The sequence below is a fragment of the Bubalus kerabau genome, chromosome 6 (assembly GCF_029407905.1).
Source record: "Bubalus kerabau isolate K-KA32 ecotype Philippines breed swamp buffalo chromosome 6, PCC_UOA_SB_1v2, whole genome shotgun sequence".
Classification (NCBI taxonomy): domain Eukaryota; kingdom Metazoa; phylum Chordata; class Mammalia; order Artiodactyla; family Bovidae; genus Bubalus; species Bubalus kerabau.
In genome coordinates this window covers 59,730,576-59,749,573 of record NC_073629.1, presented here as the reverse complement: position 1 = coordinate 59,749,573, position 18,998 = coordinate 59,730,576, and the positions used below count along the sequence as shown (strand labels likewise).

General features: G+C 40.7%; 1 protein-coding gene across 1 annotated transcript in view; it reads right to left on the bottom strand.

Moving 5' to 3' along the window:
* Positions 1 to 6,358: 6,358 nt before the first annotated feature.
* LPAR3 (lysophosphatidic acid receptor 3) overlaps positions 6,359 to 18,998 on the bottom strand; it is an 83,751-nt gene continuing 71,111 nt past the window's right edge. Inside the window, exon 3 of the mRNA XM_055585324.1 lies at positions 6,359 to 8,492. Within this exon, the coding sequence (XP_055441299.1) occupies positions 8,167 to 8,492 (326 nt within the window). The 3' untranslated portion in view covers positions 6,359 to 8,166. The remainder of the gene's footprint in view (positions 8,493 to 18,998) is intronic.

Sequence of the window (18,998 nt, the reverse complement as noted above, 5' to 3'; positions counted from 1 at the left end):
TTCAGTGGGTAAAGAATCCACCTGCAATGCAGGACACTCCAGTTCAATTCCTAGGTCAGGAAGATCTGCTGGAGAAGGGATAGGCTACCCACTTCAGTTTTCTTGGGCTTCCCTTGTGGCTTAGCTGGTTAAGAATCCACCTGCAATGCGGGAGACCTGGATTCTATCCCTGGGTTGGGAAGATTCCCTGGAGAAAGGAAAGGCTACCCACTCCAGTTCTGTGGCCTGGAGAATTCCATAGACTGTATAGTCCGTGGGTTTGCAAAGAGCTGGACATGACTGAGTGACTTTAACTCACTCAGCTTTGTCAAGATCACAAACACCTCCATGGTCAAATCAACAGTCAATTCTTGAGCCTCAAGTTCCAGTATTGGACACAGTTGATGATTCCCAGGTCTCGTTGACTCTTGGTTTTCTCCCTATGCCACTGGTTGCTCCTCCTCAGTTTCCTCAACTGATTCCTCATTTTTCTGACCTCCAACATTGCAAATGCCCAGGGGTTAATTCTTTAATCTGTTGATCCATCTATACTTATTGTCTCTGGGACTTAGCCCAGCCTTGTGGCTATAAATACCATTCATATACTGGTGATTCCAAGATTAGTATCTCCAGCCTGGACCTCTCCCTGAGTGGGAGATTTGTTTCTGCAGCTGACTTTTCAACATCTCCACTTACATGTATCTCTACAACATAAGTACCACGCTAAAACTGAATTCTTGATTCCTACCCATCCCCAAATCTGTTGTTACTGCCACCTCTCCATCATTAAAAGAAATCCCACTTTTGTAATGGTTTGGATCAAAACACTTGAGGTTGTCTTAACACACCTCTTTTGCTGCCATATCCAATCCACTGGCAAATCCTACATCATCACATGCTTTTCCTTATTTGATCATCCCTGCTGCTACCCATAACTTAAAATCACCAAATAGCATTCTATCAATAACGATAAATACACTTTCACAGTGCCCAGCATTGTTCCAAGTGCTTGACTTATAATTTAATCTACAACAACTCTATGAGGGAGATAGACTTGTGATCCCATTTTGTAGATTAAAAGCTGACGCACAGAGGAATTGCCCAAAGTCACAGAGCTAGTAAGTGAAATGGCTGATTGTAAATGCAGGAAAATTGATTTGAGTTCACAGGCTTGACTACAATGCTTTACCTTTATCACATGCTTGAATATTTACATTGTGTAGAAGTTTCCAGTGTTATGAATCATGTTGTTTTGATCACCTTTGTGTAATAAACCTTTTCCTAATTTAGAATCGTTTCTTTAGCATACATTCTTAGAAGCTGAATTGGTCAGAGTATAAACATTCTCAATCCCTAAAATAGCTAACCTATTTATTATTAGTAAACGTTGGCTCTTTGAAATGTGAAGTTACATGTATAGTTGTAGGAAACTTTTTCTTAATAGAGAAGAACCTCTGAAAAACTTAGCTGAGTTTACCCCTGATTTAGTCACTTAAGTACTCATTCAATCTTGTGGTTTTCAGTTTCCTCATTTGTAACATCAAGACAATCCCTACATTACAACTTCCTCGCAATAACGCCTAAATCAGACCCTTATTTCTATCAAAAGGAGAAACTTTAGTGCTACTTCCCCCTGCCCCCAAAACAAGCCACAAACTCTGAAACTTAGATCTATTCCATTCAGCTCTACAAAATAATTGGTCCATTGCATCTTTTAAGACTGTGGAACACTCAGTTTTGACTTTTTTGCACACCTATATTTAATACCTCATTTTACCTTGGCTCACTCATTGTTTCAAGATTTTCTTCTCACCATCTCAAAATCTGAAAGAAAGGTTGTTGTTGTTTAGTCTATCAGTCGTGTCCGACTCTTTGCAACCCCATAGACTATAGCCCACCAGGCTCCTCTGTCCATGGGATTCTCTGGGCAAGAATAATGGAGTGGGTTGCCATTTCCTTCCCCAGGGGATCTTCTCAACCCGGGGATCAAATTCCCATCTCCTATGTCTCTTGCAATGACAAGCAGATTCTTTACCACTGAGCCACCAGGGATGATTAAGTAGTACTAAATTTGCCATGGCTATATATCAACTGTAACCATACATTTTATTTCTCATGCTCAAATCTCAAGTTTGATATCACAGATTTGGATAATAAATAGCCAATAAGTAAACTATGTTCTTACTTGTTTTTTTGTCTTATTTACCCATTCAGCCTTCAGAAGATCCATATACTGTAAGGTGGAACTCAAAAGTTGCACATACAAACACTAGTTTTTACAGAATTTTCATCTCTTACCCTAGAACTGGACTTCCCTTGTGGCTCAGCTGGTAAAAGAATCTACCTGCAATGTGGGAGACCTGGGTTCAATCCCTGGGTTGGGAAGATCCCCTGGGGAAGGGAAAGGTTATCCACTCCAGTATTCTGGCCTAGAGAATTCCATGGACTGCATAGTCCATGGGGTCGACAAAGAGCTGGACACGACTGAGCAACTTTCACACTTCACTCACTCTAGAACTAGTTATATTGTCTTCTATCCACAGTCAAGAAAAACTGCTGGGACCCATAGCTCAGAAAGGCAGAGTCTCAGAAACCAAGAAGACCCCGCCGCCTTCCTTTTTTCTTTTTCCACCTGCTGTATTGTCTGTCAGCAATCCTCTGGCTTGTTGATCCTTTCTCTGCTCGCCCCTGAATCCGAAAATTTGGAAGCCTGGGAATTATATTTCCCAGAATACAAAGCCAGCAACTTTCCCAGTTTAGATTCTGCAAGTGCCACATACAAGCGAGAAGGCAGGCAGAAGGCAGGCAGAGGCCATATTCATCCCAGCAATAGCTGTGAGACTTTGCAGTGGCCCCTCCACCGCAATTTTGCGTGTGTATCCCCCCACGAATCACCTGCCTCTCTGGGTGGCTTCCACAATTTCCTGAGCTGTGTGGCGAGAATTCCTCCAAGGTTAGCCACAAACCTGCAAGCTAACAATGGGTTTCTTTCACCTCTGCTCCTCTGGCTTTTCCAACTCTCTTATCAGCATCTAATTATGTATTTTAAATGCCTTCCTGCTTCAAGTGTCCAGAGTGGTTTCTGTTTTTCAGGGGAAGACTGACTGAAATCTCCAATCTCTTAATTTATATAAACATGTAGTCAAGTGTCCTCTTAAAGACAAGTCTAGTTTAGATGATCAGTTCCAGACCCTCAACCCATTAATTGTATGTAAAGTGATTTTAATCTCTGAAGTACCCCCTTTTGTGATTTTTCTTCCCCTCCTTTTGGAGAACTCTATATCAATAATTTTATTACAGAAGCTGGATCTAAAAAATACACCAATATCAAACAATGCTCCAAGTGATGATACCAGGTGGACAGCTAACTTGCCATAGTCCATCCTTAATATTTTCAGCTTCCTTTCTCTGTATTTCTGTCCAATTACTTGTGTGTATGATTTTGTCCATTCTTTTAAGGGCAGGGATTTTTTGCTTGTTTGTTCCCTAGCACCTAGGAAATGTTCAAAGATGTTGGTTAAATGCAATGTAAAAATAAGTGTGTGGGTTTCCATTTGCCTGGATGGAGTAAACAACAATTCACACATTTTGAATTTAAGTTCGCTTTAGCACCCATAAGCAGATCATCAAATCTTTTAGGTTCTCCATTTTGATTAGTGATTCCATTTTATTCCAGAAATTCCTTCTTCCCTGTGTTGATGATTGGTTTACAGTTACACATTTCACACCTGCCTCCTAGATTTCAAATGGTCTCCCTAGGTGATCTTTACATACACTAAATCTTCAGAACCACTGCAATGAATCAGCTCCTTTTAGTTGAAATTCCTAATGCAAGGAATAAAATCCAAAGAATCCAAGGCTTGGGGTTCTTTTTATGATTCACATCTGGGAGATGATGTATAGGATGACAGAATTTTGGAGCTGGAAATGTTCTCATAGATCATTTAAGTCTGTTATTTAGATCAGCGATCATATCTGGAATTTCATAGATAGTTTAGGACAGAACAGAACTCTGAATCTCAGTATTCTGAATTTCAGCCTAGTGATTTCTTTAAGATGGTTATCATAACATTTGTGTGAGTGGTGAAGTGAACAACCCCGCTGTGTGTGCTAATCATACTCTGGATATGCTTATGTGTTAGTATAGTTGTCTGACAAGTAGTGGTAAACTTCTAACAAAATTAATATATCAGATGATTTCCAATAGATGCAAGTGAAGTGTCTTGAGGAAGGGAGAGCATTTTTGAATATGCACAAAGATGTAACATGGACTTGTGGCAGGCACCATCCTTGTTCTTCTTCAATATAGCCTTGTGACTAATATAGAATGCGTAGGTGTTAATCTCAGAAATAAACACAATACAGATGACGTTTATGGACATCTGAATTCTGTAAACTTGAAGTTTGTAATCTAGAAAAAATTCTATAAAGTTTGCTGTATAAAATTGCAGCTCTCTAAAAAGCTGGCAAGAACGGTAAATTCCAAAACCCAGTAAATTGCAAACCATGTTCGTGGATTGACATGCAGAGGTGCTGCATTATATATATAGCATGACGTGACCCGCCCTCTTACTCACATGTACCGGAATCTCCCCATGTGATTTTAGTGACCATTGCACTAGTGTTTGCACCATAAACCTTTAGCTCAGAAATTACATGTGACAAAATACTCTGAATCCTTAAACACTTGACCATCTGTTAATTTAGGAGAGAGCACACTCTAAGACACTGGAGAGAGTGATGTGAAAATAAGTAAGGCATTAAGGCCAAATAAAAATCCCTACAATCCTAATGCTATTTCTCTGTGAAAACTAGTCTTACATGATGACTATCTTAAATTATGTGATGTGTTCAGGGGAACATTTCTCACAAAATGCAGCTTTTCCTCAAGCTCCTTCATGCCTTTAAATGATTCTAACCCCAACCCCTATGCCTGAAAGACAATGTGCAATGTTAAAAGGAGCCCTAGGAGTTTCCAATTTAATCTCACATTTAGCGACCCACCAAGGGCATAGAATTCTCTGGTAAGCATCCCATGAGTCAGGTATGTGTGTGTTTTAAATTCTTGTTAGTATGCAGTGAGATGCACCATTGTGTAGAATAACACTTTGGTTATTTTCACTCCAGGTTCTAACAGGGCTTGAGTCTGTCTCTAAGTCAATTTCATGAGTGTCATCACAGGGCTTACCTGCCTTATGCCTAGTCCACTCAGTTAAAAGAGGGCCAAGCATTCTGATTGCCTCCGCTTCCACTCACAGAATGATTAGAGGATCAATGAGCTAATAAAAACAAAATGCTCTTAATCACCTGCAATTAGTCTAGGAACACAGGGTACTGCATGCCTTGTCATCTACGCGGGGCAGCCCCAGCAGATGAACAGAGCTGTACCCCCCACACTTCTCCTGTACCCTCCCCCCATCCTGCTTGCTGCTGCTGATGCTGAGCTCCCCCAGTCCCTGATCCTGGGCCATTCAAACATGGGCTCAGGGTGCCAGTGAAGCAGAGGCATTGAGGTTTCCAAACTTTGATTGCAAATATTTATAAAAAGCATCAAAGTGCTGACTGTGAAGGAAGTTAGAGTTTTGTTAGAGGCTTACACAAGTCTACCACTCACTTAAAAAATTGTTCACCAAGAAATTTCAATTTATTTCCAAAAAACTTCTTTCTTTCCAAGAGACAGTCTTCATGAAGAACTAAATTCTCTCATCAACACGTATTTAGCAGAACATCTCGGGCAGTGCTACGAATCTAAGGAGAAAATGAATCTTGTTTGGCTTGGGTGTAGCCCCTGCTTTGAGTCAAGGGCCTGTCTGAAAAGGTTAGGTCAGATTTTTAGAACTATCATCTCAACGACTTACAGATAAACTTGGGGGTCCTAGAATTTGAATAGAAGCATTCTTTCTTTATATTTTTCCAACAAAGAGATGGCTTTGCTGTGTTCCTGGTGAGCCCTGAGATGGCTGGCACTTGTCATCTTCAAATATATATGACTCCTCTACTCTTGGACCAGTGCTGAGATATGTATGTGCATAAAAACAAAAGCTATCTATTTCCACCCTGAGTTTCCACACTTGGATCCCCTCCAGACACCATTCTGAACATGACACTCTGCTGAAGGGTACTAAAAATGGTGCTTTCCTCAAAATAAAACCTTTAAAGGTCCCTTAGTAGCTATTCAGGGACTGGTTTTCAATTTCAATTCTCCACCCCTTGCCCAGCTGTAGATTCAAAATGCTTACATAAAACACTGAGAGTATGTACTTCAAAGCAAATCTGATTTTTCTTCTGTAATAGTAATGAGAGCTATAGTTACCACAAACTATATTTTTACTTAGAAAATACACAAAGTAATAATACACCTCCAACAAAAGAAAACAGATTCTCTCTTTTTTATTTTATTTTATAGATAGCTTTGGTATAAGCTTCAGATAGATCCACTTACTACACAGTTTGTGAAATCTATACCTTCAAATCATACTACTCTCTATTTTAGGTCATTATATCTAAAAGCATGACTTCTCAAATCCTTTTATTACAAGTAGTTTTTGCACAGAAATGTTATATCACAATAGCAAAAAAAAAAATGTAAACTTCTTTTGCAAACTACATAAATACTATAATATCTGCTTTGAAGTTATTCTTATGCTAAAATCAGAATATAATCTACATGCTTTACATAGAAAACTCTGGCCAGTACCTACGTGCTTAAAGCTTTTCTTACTGACTTGCCTTTCATGTTACTTAGGTCTTGGAAGGAGAAAAATTTTAAATAGAACCCAGATCAAAATGCAGTCCATAAGTAAAGCAAGTACTGGAAATATGTCAAAAATTGTAGGTAAAATATGAGATGTGAAAATTACTCTATATATTAAATCTGACAAGTTACCAGGGTATGGACGGAACTTGATAGAAAGACTCAACTACTGAGTGCCGAAGAATTGATGCTTTTGAACTGTGGTGTTGGAGAAGACTCTTCAGAGTCCCTTGGACTGCAAGGAGATCCAACCAGTCCATCCTAAAGGAAATCAGTCCTGAATATTCATTGGAAGGACTGATGCTGAAGCTGAAACTCCAATACTTTGGCCACCTGATGTGAAGAGCTGACTCATTTGAAAAGATCCTGATGCTGGGAAAGATTGAGGGCAGGAGGAGAAGGGGACGACAGAAGATTAGATGGTTAGATGGCATCACTGACTCAATGGACATGAGTTTGGGTGAACTCCGGGAGTTGGTAATGGACAGGGAGCCGTGGTGTGCTGCGGTTCATGGGGTCACAGAGTCGGGCACCACTGAGCGACTTGCAAGGAACTCAGCCCACATGCTAGTATACTTTTCACCCTGCTGATCTGTTTTCAAATGAATCACCCCTTGCTATTAGAGCTAAGAGGTCATTTCTACAACTATTAGTCCTAGACTGAAAAGTCTAGGTGGCCAGTGAATTTATTTCACCATCACTATCTGTGATGTCTCTCAATACAAATTTGAAGTATGTCAATATGTAGGTGTGTATACACAAGCGTGCACACTGAGAGGACTACATCAAGGGCTCTTTTTTCGCTGCAAATAGAGCATTTAATGTTTACCTTTTTTGTTATTAAAGTAAATCTTTTTCCTCAGACTGTCCTTTCGGTCAAAGATCAAGTTAATTAATCTGGAGCCCTGACTGATGTATTACTTTGAGATTCCTACTGAACACCTAGCTACTGGCCATGGTTTGTTTGAGGAGAAAAACATCACTGCTGAAGCACTTTTTAACATTTCAAATGCATGCAGAAAGAACTACATCCGCTTTCTAAGCAGCTACGGATAGTGGCTCAAGTAACGTTTTTATTTATTTTGTCCTAAGCCCTTTAACAACATCCTTTGAAAACAAGAGACAATGCCTACAAGATGGCGGCAGAGACCAGAAAGCACGGCCTGGTGGGCGGTACTCCGAGAGGGTCACCGGGCCTCAGGTGGGAACGCATTGTGCTGCCGTCCCTCTTTCTGTGCGTTCTCTGTAAATGCACGTGTCCTCTCTCTTCTGCCCGTGCTTTTACTTGACGTAAAACAATTTTTAAAACAAACTTCCCAATGATTCATTCAGAGCTCAAATAACACTGTACGCGGGCTTTGTTGGAGACAGGTAACCATTCCGAACACCTCTTCTCCCCTCGGAGGCCGGGGTGGGCGGAGGGGCATCGCAGCCTACGAGCTGCTCTTGCTGCAGACGGGGCCTCGGTTGTTATCCTCCATATACTGGCTGCCCCCCGTGTCGCTCCGGCTGAGGACCATGGAGGGGAGGCGGGAGGGCCGCCTCTCCGGGTTCTCTTGCGAGAAGCAGCAGAGCATCCTCTTCATGGTGCTGTACATGTCCTCATCCTTGTAGGAGTAGATGATGGGGTTCATGACGGAGTTGAACAGCGCCAGCAGCAGGAACCACCTTTTCACGTGCTGCACGTTGCACCACGTGCAGTTGAGGCCGTCCAGCAGCAGAACCACCAGGCCGGGCGTCCAGCACACGACGAAGGCCCCTGGAGGGAGAGAGGGAGGAAGCAACAGGCACTCAGACGTCAGGTTAATTATTTAGGTTTCTTCTCACCCAGTCTTCCATCAGTGGCATCAAGGGACTTTGAGGATTTGTTTTGACAACTGCAAAGCAAACTTCCAGACTTCCTCTAAGCATTTGAGACCTGGGCTTGTTAGAAGCAGACTATAAACCACATGCCACTTCACCTTCCCATCTGCTTACCCAGGTACCTTAGTTAGAGGCTTACACTTATCACTTACATATTGAGCACAACACAGACCTTATTTCCATGTGTTCTCCGAATCACACTAGAAGGCTGTGCTGTCATTATCCACATTCTGCAGGTGAGAAAATTGAGGCCCAATTCCAGAGTCTATGTGGGGGAAGCCTCACACACATAGTGTATGTGGGGAACCCTGCGCTCTGCTGTTCTCCAACTCAGACTTTCCAAGTGCTGTCCTTAATAAGACACACTGCATACATAGGTGTCTCCTAGTCTTTTAATCAAGTCACTTGCTCAAAAACTATATTCTTAACAAAACCATGTTTAAGCTGAGTAGACACAAAGTTCTTTTTAACATTCACAGGCCATCTGCTTAATCAACTGGTCTAACTTGAGATAGATATTTGTGTCAGAAATAAGTTTTTCTCTTTCATGATGAGATAGAGATGTGCTGTTATTAACACATTTATTTAGCATAATTTTAGCACCAACTGCACGTGAAGGAGGGCCTCTTCTGAGTCTCTATCCATCTGACCAATTTAGCTCACTTCAGAACTTTCTGATTTATTCTTCCTGAGATATGAGACACAGGTTCATTATTTCCCTACTTAGTCAGCATAACATCAGATAACAATGACAGCTAACACATGAATGCTTCCCTTTATTAACTCATAGAACCACACTATGAAAGCAGACATCATGATCATCCTCAGGAAACTGAGGTACAAGAGAAATTCAGTAACTTGCTTATGAGAAAACAGCTTGTAGGTGACATTGAATTTTGAACCTAGGCAATCTTCCTTCACAGGCTGCGCACTTGGCCACTATGGGACCTGCCTCCATCTTGGGGTGTGATTTCTTTTTCCAAAAGTCCTTATCATTTCTTAATGCCCTTACTTATGCATTCAACAAATAGTCACTGTGAGCTTTCAGTGTGCCAAGAACTGTGCTAGAAGGTGAATGAGGCGAGGACCATGCGCTCTGGGAGCTAATGGGGGAGAGAGAATGGACAAGCAAGTCTGTGAACTCTATCACTAACTAGTTACTCCCCTTGGTAAGATTCAGACCTGGACAGTATTCCTCTTAGTGCTTTATCTTTGTTCTGAGAGATATAATGATAAGCAATTCGAGTCAAGAATTATAAAGAGGCAGTGTGAGGCCATGAAACTCCATGAGTTTTGGGGTCAGACAGCTAGGCCCAGCTCCTCACCTTATGAGCTACTAATAAGGCAAATCACCTCTCTGAGCCTTCTTAATTCCCTCATTTAATAAAGATAATGATCTTGACTTACGAGGTAATTGGGAAGGTCAGAGGTAATGAAAAGTGGAGTCTAACACTGCACTGGGTTCACTCAGCAGTGGTTATCATGAGATGCTTTGTGAGAGACATCTGACAAGATGTGCCGGAGTTCTCACCTCTCCAGTGGCTCCCTTTCCTCTCCATCCTCTATTATTTGGGGGTTGGCTGACATATATGAAGAAAGAAGTGACCTTGGAGTGAAAAGATCAGAGATTTGGGTCCAAATTCTTCATTTACTGTACAACTCTGGGAGATCCGTGTTATCAGTCTGGGCTTCATCTTCCTAAACTGTAAATTGAGGATCTGTGGAAAGTTGTGGGTTTTTCAATCTGTGAGTTGGGGCACCTTAGTGGGTATGCAATCAAATTAATGAGTTTGGAAAAGTTTTTTTTTTTTTTAATGAAAGAATAAAATGCAATGGAATGAAACAGCTCGGAGTATATTACACATATTTATGCATGCATTGGGCATAAAGTAAGATATTTCTGACTGTTGGGATTAGTCAGAAAGTTTGAAAAAGGCCCTGTTTAGCTCCAGTGGTCTGTATTTCCTAGAACAATAACACTTCTCCTCTTTCTGCTGTTTCTGAGACAGGATTACTGTGTTGTCAACAGGGACAAACTAAAGAAAGCAGACATCAAAAGCTGTAGCTACCAACTTTGATTTGACGTGTCCTTTCTGTGTAAAACTGCAGAATTCCAGAGAAATTCCAGAGGGAGTTTCCAAGGGTTTTGTGTTAATGGGTAGGAGGAAATATTGGTAAACTTCATACTTAGGTAAATATACATATCACAGGTTTTTTTAATATTTACTTATTTTTTATTTTTGACTGTGCTAGATGTTTGTTGCTGTGAGGGCTTCACTCTAGTTGCAGTGAGTAGGGGCTACTCTCTATTTGGGGTACGTGGGTTTCTCATTGTGGCAGCTTCTCTTGTGCAGCACAGGCTCTAGGACAAAAGGGCTTCTGCAGTTTCGGCTCCTGGGCTCTAGAGCACAGACTCAGTAGTTGTGGCACATGGGTTTAGTTGCTCCACAGCATGTAGGATCTTCCTGGATCAGTGATTGAACTTGTGTCTCCTGCATTGATAGGCAGATTCTTTACCACTTAGCCACCAGAGAAGCTCCTTGTCAAACTTTAATAGTATATATAACTTCCAAACTAATGGAAGGGGAAGGATGCAAGCAAAGGAAAAAAGGGTCTCAACACAAAAGAAAGGTGGCAAACATAGAAAAGTAGGGATAAAGAGAAAAATAAGGTACTGGAAATGAATCCAAGTATGTTGACCCTTGAACAACATGGGGGTTAGGGGTGCTGACCCCTGCACAGTCGAAAATCCATATATAGCTACATTTGGCCCTTGCATCTATGATTCCACATCTGTAGACACACCTCAGATTAGATCATGTAGTACTGTAGAATGTATTTCCTGAAAAAAATCTTCACATAAATGAACCTGCTCAATTCAAACATCTTTTGTTCAAGGGTCAATGATATCCTAATAATCAAAATCAATGTTAACTGTATAGTTAACAAAGCCAATTGAAATAATTTGATGCCTAACATTACAACCATATGTGGTAAAACTCATGAAGAAAGCCAAGATGATTAACATGAGATTTATGATATGGTTACTTCTACAGGAGAGAGGGGCCCACCAGGATAGCGTACAAAGGAGGTTCTAAAGACATTAATAATGATCTATTACATTGGGTAGCAAGTACACAGGTGTTTTGATTTTTTAAATTCTTTTAAGTATTATTCTTTAAACTGTACACATATCATATAATTTTGTTTGAATGATCTATTTCATACACAAACATCAAAAAAGGGATAAAAGTAAATTGCCAATATGTTTTTCTAAAGATTGTTTTTAAAATGGAATTTTTAAAATTCATTAAAGCTTTTTTCCTCAGCATAAAACTTTAGTTTGGATTAATCAGGGGACCTTAACACTCTAAATAAATCTTCAGATATGTTTGTCATAATGTGGTAATTCATACACATTTTTCTTTTGCATTGAACTTCATAAAATATTTCATTCAATCAACACTGAAACGCTTTTCTTTGGGCAGTGATTATATACCAGGCACTGTTGTAACCATTTTATATGAATTAACCATTTAATCCTCATAGCAACCCTTGGAAATAGGTACTACTACTACTACACACACACACACACACACACACACACACACACACTGCTGTGTGCTGTGCTTAGTCACTCAGTCATGTCTTTGCGACCCCATGGACTGTAGCCCACCAGGATCCTCTGTCCATGGGGATTCTCCAGGTAAGAATAGGAGAATGAGTTGGCATGCCCTCCTCCAGGGCATCTTCCCAAGCCAGGAATCTAATCCAGGTCTCCCTCGTTGCAGGCAGATTCTTTACCATCTGAGTCGGTACCATCTGGGTACTGTCTGAGTACCCTCATTTTAAATCTGAGAAAGATGAACCACGGATAAATTGGTAATCTGCTCAAAGCCATGCAGCTGATAAGTGGAAGGGCCAGGATTTGAACTCAGGCAGCCTGGCCCCAGAGCCTGTGCTCCTGTTCATGTGCTAGGCTCAGAAGTGAGTACAAAGGATCTTATTTCTAAAATAAGTAATGGGGAAGAGGAGAGAGTACTTTTGACCTTTAAAGTCCTGTTCATAGAATGTCATATCTAACTCTGCTGCTAAGTCACGTCAGTCGTGTCCGACTCTGTGCGACCCCATAGACGGCAGCCCACAGGCTCCCCCGTCCCTGGGATTCTCCAGGCAAGAACACTGGAGTGGGTTGCCATTTCCTTCTCCAATGCATGATAGTGAAAAGTGAAAGTGAAGTCGCTCAGTCGTATCCAATTCTTAGCGACCCCATGGACTGTAGCCTACCAGGCTCCTCCATCCATGGGATTTTCCAGGCAAGAGTACTGGAATGGGGTGCCATTGCCTTCTCCCTAAAGCTGCATATATCACAACTACGTCATTCTTTGGTTTGCTAACAAAGATTTTGTGGCAAAGGAAGGAAGGAAAGAAGGAAGGAAGCAAGAAAGATGAAGAAGGAAAGAAAGAAGGGGAAGGGGAGGGAGGAAAGGAGAAAGAATTTCAGCAAAAATATAGGCTGGCCATTGGGGTATGAAGAGCCAAAAAAAAAAAAAAAAAAAAAATCTGCTGACCTTTCTATTACACTGTTTCCAAGAACAACAAAAGGCAAGGCTCTGACAGAACAGCCCAAACACACTGGGCTGCTGATCCAGAGATGGTGCTTCAGTGGTGCCATCTGAGGTGACGATTACACTCCAAGCAGGGGCCCTGGGAAACCGCAGCTCCATGACTCCTCCACCCAGCGGCCAGGCTCTCCTTCTAAACGCACCACAGTGGAGGCACAGCTTATCCTAACAGTCATTTGTTAGGGGTTTTTTACTATGTGTCAGCAGCAGCAGATATGAGGTCCCTCAAAAATATTTAAAAGGAGAAGAAAATGCCAGGAATGGTTCTGGCCTTGGGAATCTGTCTTCTTGGAGAATTCTTGAAGAATGTGGGAGATGTCAGAAGCATACAAATGGGCAACTGTCCCAGTTCTTAAAAGAGGGCCAGATGGTGCATCCTAGCAAATATATATCAGTCAGCCCCTTATGAATTTCCAATAAATTCTAGAAGAAAAACTAAGATGAGTGTTTTTTGAGTATTTAAACTCAATGCTCAGAACAAACAGCTAGGAATAAGCAAGGCTTACCAAGAGACATATGTCAAGACTGGATTTTTTTTCCCCCTAAATTAGGCATTAACAAATAGGAGCAGATTTAAAGGTATCTATCTGGGAAATGAAAGAAATCAGGTACATTTTTCTTGGAGAAGAAAGGGCAAAGGAAAACAAGATTATATTAACTGTCCCCAAATACCTGAAGGGTCGTTACATTAAAAAGAAGCACAACTTAGCTTGAAGGTCACCCTGAACCAAATGGAAAAGTATCAAAAAGCAGAATTTGAACATAAATTTTTTTTTAAAGAAAATAAAACTATTTTTGAGAGGAATTTGTTGTCCAACAGACAGAGAGCCTCCCTTAGCCTGAGTATTTTCTTTGCCCAGATCATCCTGAGATGTACAAAGGGAAGGGATTTTCCCCAAATGAGAGAGAGAGGGTTAAGTGGCTTCTGAACTGTTTTCCAAGTAGAAAACTGCTATCTACAAACTATGAGTTTCAACCCCCCACGCAATCCAAAGAAATTCGACTTGTTGGTTTCCCAGACATCATTATCAGACAGTATGGCTAAAAACTGATTAAGACAAATTCTCCAAGATAGCAATTCCCAAAGCTGGTTGCCCATCAAATTCCCAAGGGAGCTTTTTACTAATGCATATCCTCTGGTCCTATATCAGACCCAATGGCCAGACTCTCTGTGGTCAAATGGGGAAATCTGTAGAAGAAGTTTCCTGGGTGGTTACAATGCATGACCAGTTTCACAAATCACTTCTGTATGGTGACCAGTAAGGTGTCATCAAGCTGACCTTGTCCGCAAAATTGTAGACTCTATATAGATTTGGCCAAAAGACATGGAAAAGAGGTAGAATTCTTTAAAACAAAAAAAAATCACCTTTAGATCAATACCTTCAGCTTCTATTTGAAAAAATGTTTGAACAGATCTTATACATAAAAGAAATGTATAAACACAGTCATGAAAACTAGTATACAGGCAAGGCATACCCCATCTTCTGCTGGCCTTAGCTCGCTCTCTGGTTCACCCTGCCAAGAATGCCTTCCTGGCTCCTAATCTAAGGTCTACTTTTCATTCCAAGCTTAGCTCCTATTCTGCCTCCTCCACTGGACCTCTCCCATTTGTCCAACCCACAGTGACCATTCTCTTCTCTCAATTCCTGTGACGCTTCCCACCTACAACATCCACGTGGCACTGGGCATATCACCTGCTTAGTTCCACTCTAACATCTCCCAAGACCTCGGGGCTAGGCAGTGTGCTTAAAGCTTTACGTATACCCATTGTTTAAATCTCATGGCCCTGTGAGGTTGCTACTCTTATTTTCAGTCTCATACTTGATGAATCTGAACTTCAGAATGGCTCAATGGTTTAGTCAGAAGCCAATGAATAGAAGAGTCAGAATTTGAACACCAGCCTGATTCCTCCATGCAAATTCTTGAGCATTGTACTACACTGAAGTAATTTTCAATACATAGGTCCCATTGCTCAGGTCCATTGTAAACTTCCCAAGCATGAAGGCTGTGCCTCATACCTGTCTGTATCCTCAGAATGAAGTATAGAGCCCCACACTCAAGTAGCAGAGAAGACATGTCCATTGAATGTAACTGAAGGTTATTAACAACCACAAGGCCAGGTAATGAATAAGTGCTAGCATTTCTGAGGCAAGCAGTATAATGCCCTGCCCTTCAGGCACTTACAGGCAGGGAACCAGGATGGGATGGTTCTGACTCCTGTCAAGGAAGGTGTCGGGTGAAATGACACTCAGTTGAGCAGAGTGCTGAAGGTCAAGAATGACTGTGCAGGGGTGAGGAATAGTGTGATACACTTGGGGAATTCCAAACAGGTTTGGATGGCTCTAACCCAGGAAAGTGACTCGGGAAGTAAGATGAAGTCTGAGAGATGAACTTGGGTAAGACCTGGAAGGGCCCTGTGGGAAGCTCTCAAGAGTTTGGATTTATTGTGTAAATCACATCCATAAGTGTTTTTCAATCAGGAGTTCATCAGGAGAATTAAGTCTGAATTCCCTCAGGTATGCAGTGTATTAACACTGAATTAACCTCTCTTCCAAGCACCTAGAATGGTATGAGTCATAGACCATCATGGGAGGATTAAGAAAATATTTCTATGTTCCACGGTTCATAAAGAAAACCTATTGAGAAAGGTTAGAGCTGAGGTTTTTCTGGCTCAGTTGCAACTCATCAGTGGCTTGTGAAATCATTTAATAGGCTGAAACCAGCAATTTTCTAAAAAATAAAATAAAATAGAACAGAAAAACATCAGGACATATCAAATATAGTAAGGGTATGTTTCATGAAACTTGTTTCAGTTACACAGAAAAATATTTTTATGTTTTGGGTCATGATAGAGAATGTACATTATTTCTCACTGTGAGGTCCTGATTTTTTTTTTAAATTGAAATCTACTTCATTATTTTTTTAAAACATAGAGGGTTACTTCCCAAAGGAAATCTCTTGTTAAACTTCAAAATGAGAGCTGCTGTGACTAAAGAAAGAGATGGAGTGGGGGTAGTTGAATAAGGATCTTCATAGAGAATTTACCCTTCACCATACAGTGTGCCCCCCACCACCATGCCTTACACATACACACATTGAGGAACCCTTGAGGAACCCCTGGGAACCTCAATGACCACAGTTTGAAAACCACTGCTGTAGAATGGTTGTTCTTTGAATATTTTTAATCAGTAGCATGGATAAGTCTTATATTTTAGAGCAAAGCTGTATCTGAGTGCTCATGATGGAATGGTGGCACACATCAGAATCACCTGGGATGCTGGCTTGAAATTCAGATTTCTGGGTCCCACCCATACCTACCAAATGAGAACCTGATGAAGGTATGATCTGGGCATTTCCAGTTTTAAACAGCTCCCTGGGAAATGCTTTAGTACTGTAAAGTATAAGAACCACTGATTTGGCAGGGAGACACCCCTGAAGACCAGCTGAAATTCAGGTGAAAAGTTTAAGGATTTGAAAAAACACTGGTGATGGAGATGTAGAGATATAACCAGGTTAGGAGGTGGTAAGAATAAAAACTTGTAAGATTTGATGTATAAATAACTAGATCTAGGAAGGGAGGCGGAGAAGGCAATGGCACCCCACTCCAGTACTCTTGCCTGGAAAATCCCATGGATGGAGGAGCCTGGTGGGCTGCAGTCCATGGGGTCGCTAAGAATCGGACATGACTGAGTGACTTCACTTTCACTTTTCCCTTTCATGCATTGGAGAAGGAAATGGCAACCCACTCCAGTGCTCTTGCCTTGAGAATCCCAGGGACAGGGGAGCCTGGTGGGCTGCCATCTGTGGGGTCGCACAGAGTCGGACACAACCGAAGCAACTTAGCAGCAGCAGCAGCAGCAGGAAGGGAGGGAAAGGAAAGATTCCAGGGTGCTTGGGCAGCATGTGATTCTGATAACCAAGTGGGAGAGAGAGTAAAGACAGGTTTAGAAGGAAGAGATGGTGGTTCAGTTTTAGGCACTGGGTTGGACTATCTGTGGCTCCTCCAGGTATACAAGAGGAGAAAGCAGCCAGAAACATGGGTCAGAATAATGAGTGCTCCCAATTTTAATGTTGCCTTGGGAGTCATCAGCAGTAGGTGGAATTGAAGCTGTTCTTTCATTAATAAATACTTACTAGACAACTGCATGCCATGCGCCAGCTACTAAGAGTGAACGGCTTCCAGGTGATTACATTTGGATAACGAATATAACTTCCTTCTAGTGCCACATGACAGGTCAGTTATGTTGATGAGAAGCATTTGTTTATCTTTTTTATAGCTGTGCTGGGTCTTCATCAGCTTGCAGGCTTACCTCGCTGGCATGTGAGACCTTAGTTCCCTGACCAGGGATCAAACCTATGTCCCCTGCACTGGAAGGAAGATTCCTAACCACTGGATCACCAGGGAAGCTCCTGCAATAATTTTTTTATTTTAATGATGTTTTCTTTTCTTTCAGTATCTGTTTAATAAGAGACTCACTTATAGTCCAATTAGACTACAAATGAGCCTTCCTCCAGTAATTCAACTAGTTTCAGTGCTATACTAAGAAACTAGTATCGTGAGTTTCATGTAACTTTCTAAAGTATAGTGAATCAGATACTAGCTGAAATGATATCTAATGACTGCAATTTAAGGTAATCAGAAACATCAAATTAAGGAATGTTCAACACTTTTGAAAATAAAATTACAACTGAAAATATTGGTGACAAGTGAAATCAAAGGTCTTTCCAATTCTCTAGTCAATATTATCTTGAAATAATCTACAACCACCACCTACCTTATTTGGAAGGTTTCAAAATATCTCAAACAATACTCTGGTTAATACCTCATCACTGCATTACGGGAAAGAGGAGATACACATCATATCTCTTCTCTTCCTATTATATCATAGGAAAGAAGAATACCAGTCCATCTGGGAGAAAGCCCCTCACTGGAATGTATTTAAGATAGTTCTTGGGGTCTGGGTGACAGACAAGATATGTAGAGGATCCAGACTTCTCTCAAGTTTTTTTATAATCCTGTTCTTTAGTACTCATAGTTTTATATTCTGTCTAGTTAGCCTTATTTTCATCTGTTTAAAATTGACACATACAATTAAAAAGAAACCTTCACATGTGAGTGGCACACAAATAAAACACCCATAACAATAAATCACTCACACAGAATAGTTTCACTTTGGCACATGGGCTACTCATTTCATCAAATAAGAGGATATATTTTAGATATGTTCACTCTGTTATTCTTTGTTTTTAGTTCAGGAAAAAAACAGCAGGGTACTAGCAATAATGCTAACCTACTAAGCCACAGGACTGTCTGATTTACTAAAATAGAAAATTACAACTCTACATAAAAATCAGGTTGGGAGCCTCATCCACAGGAAGCTCTCTTCTTATTTGAAAAGAATTTTAAAAGTAAAAAATTTTAAATCAATAGATGTTCTTGGTTAGAAGTATCACAATGCGTAAGTTACATGTTAATGGAATATTCAAGTGAAAATGCTCTTATGACACTAAGGAATTTATTTAATAATTTAAAAGTAACACCTTCAGATGTGGTTTGCATTCAAACTTATACTCGTTTACCCACAGTGTTTTAGAACTCCAATAATTCAGAAAATAGATTGTCACATATGTGAAAGGAATGAAAATATATACCTTTAGTAAACCTGACTTATTTTTACTGCAGAAAACAAGAAAACACTGAGACACTTCAAACAGATGATGAGCAGCTAAGCATTCCACAAATGATTCATTTAACACGACTGTTCCTACTGCTGGGT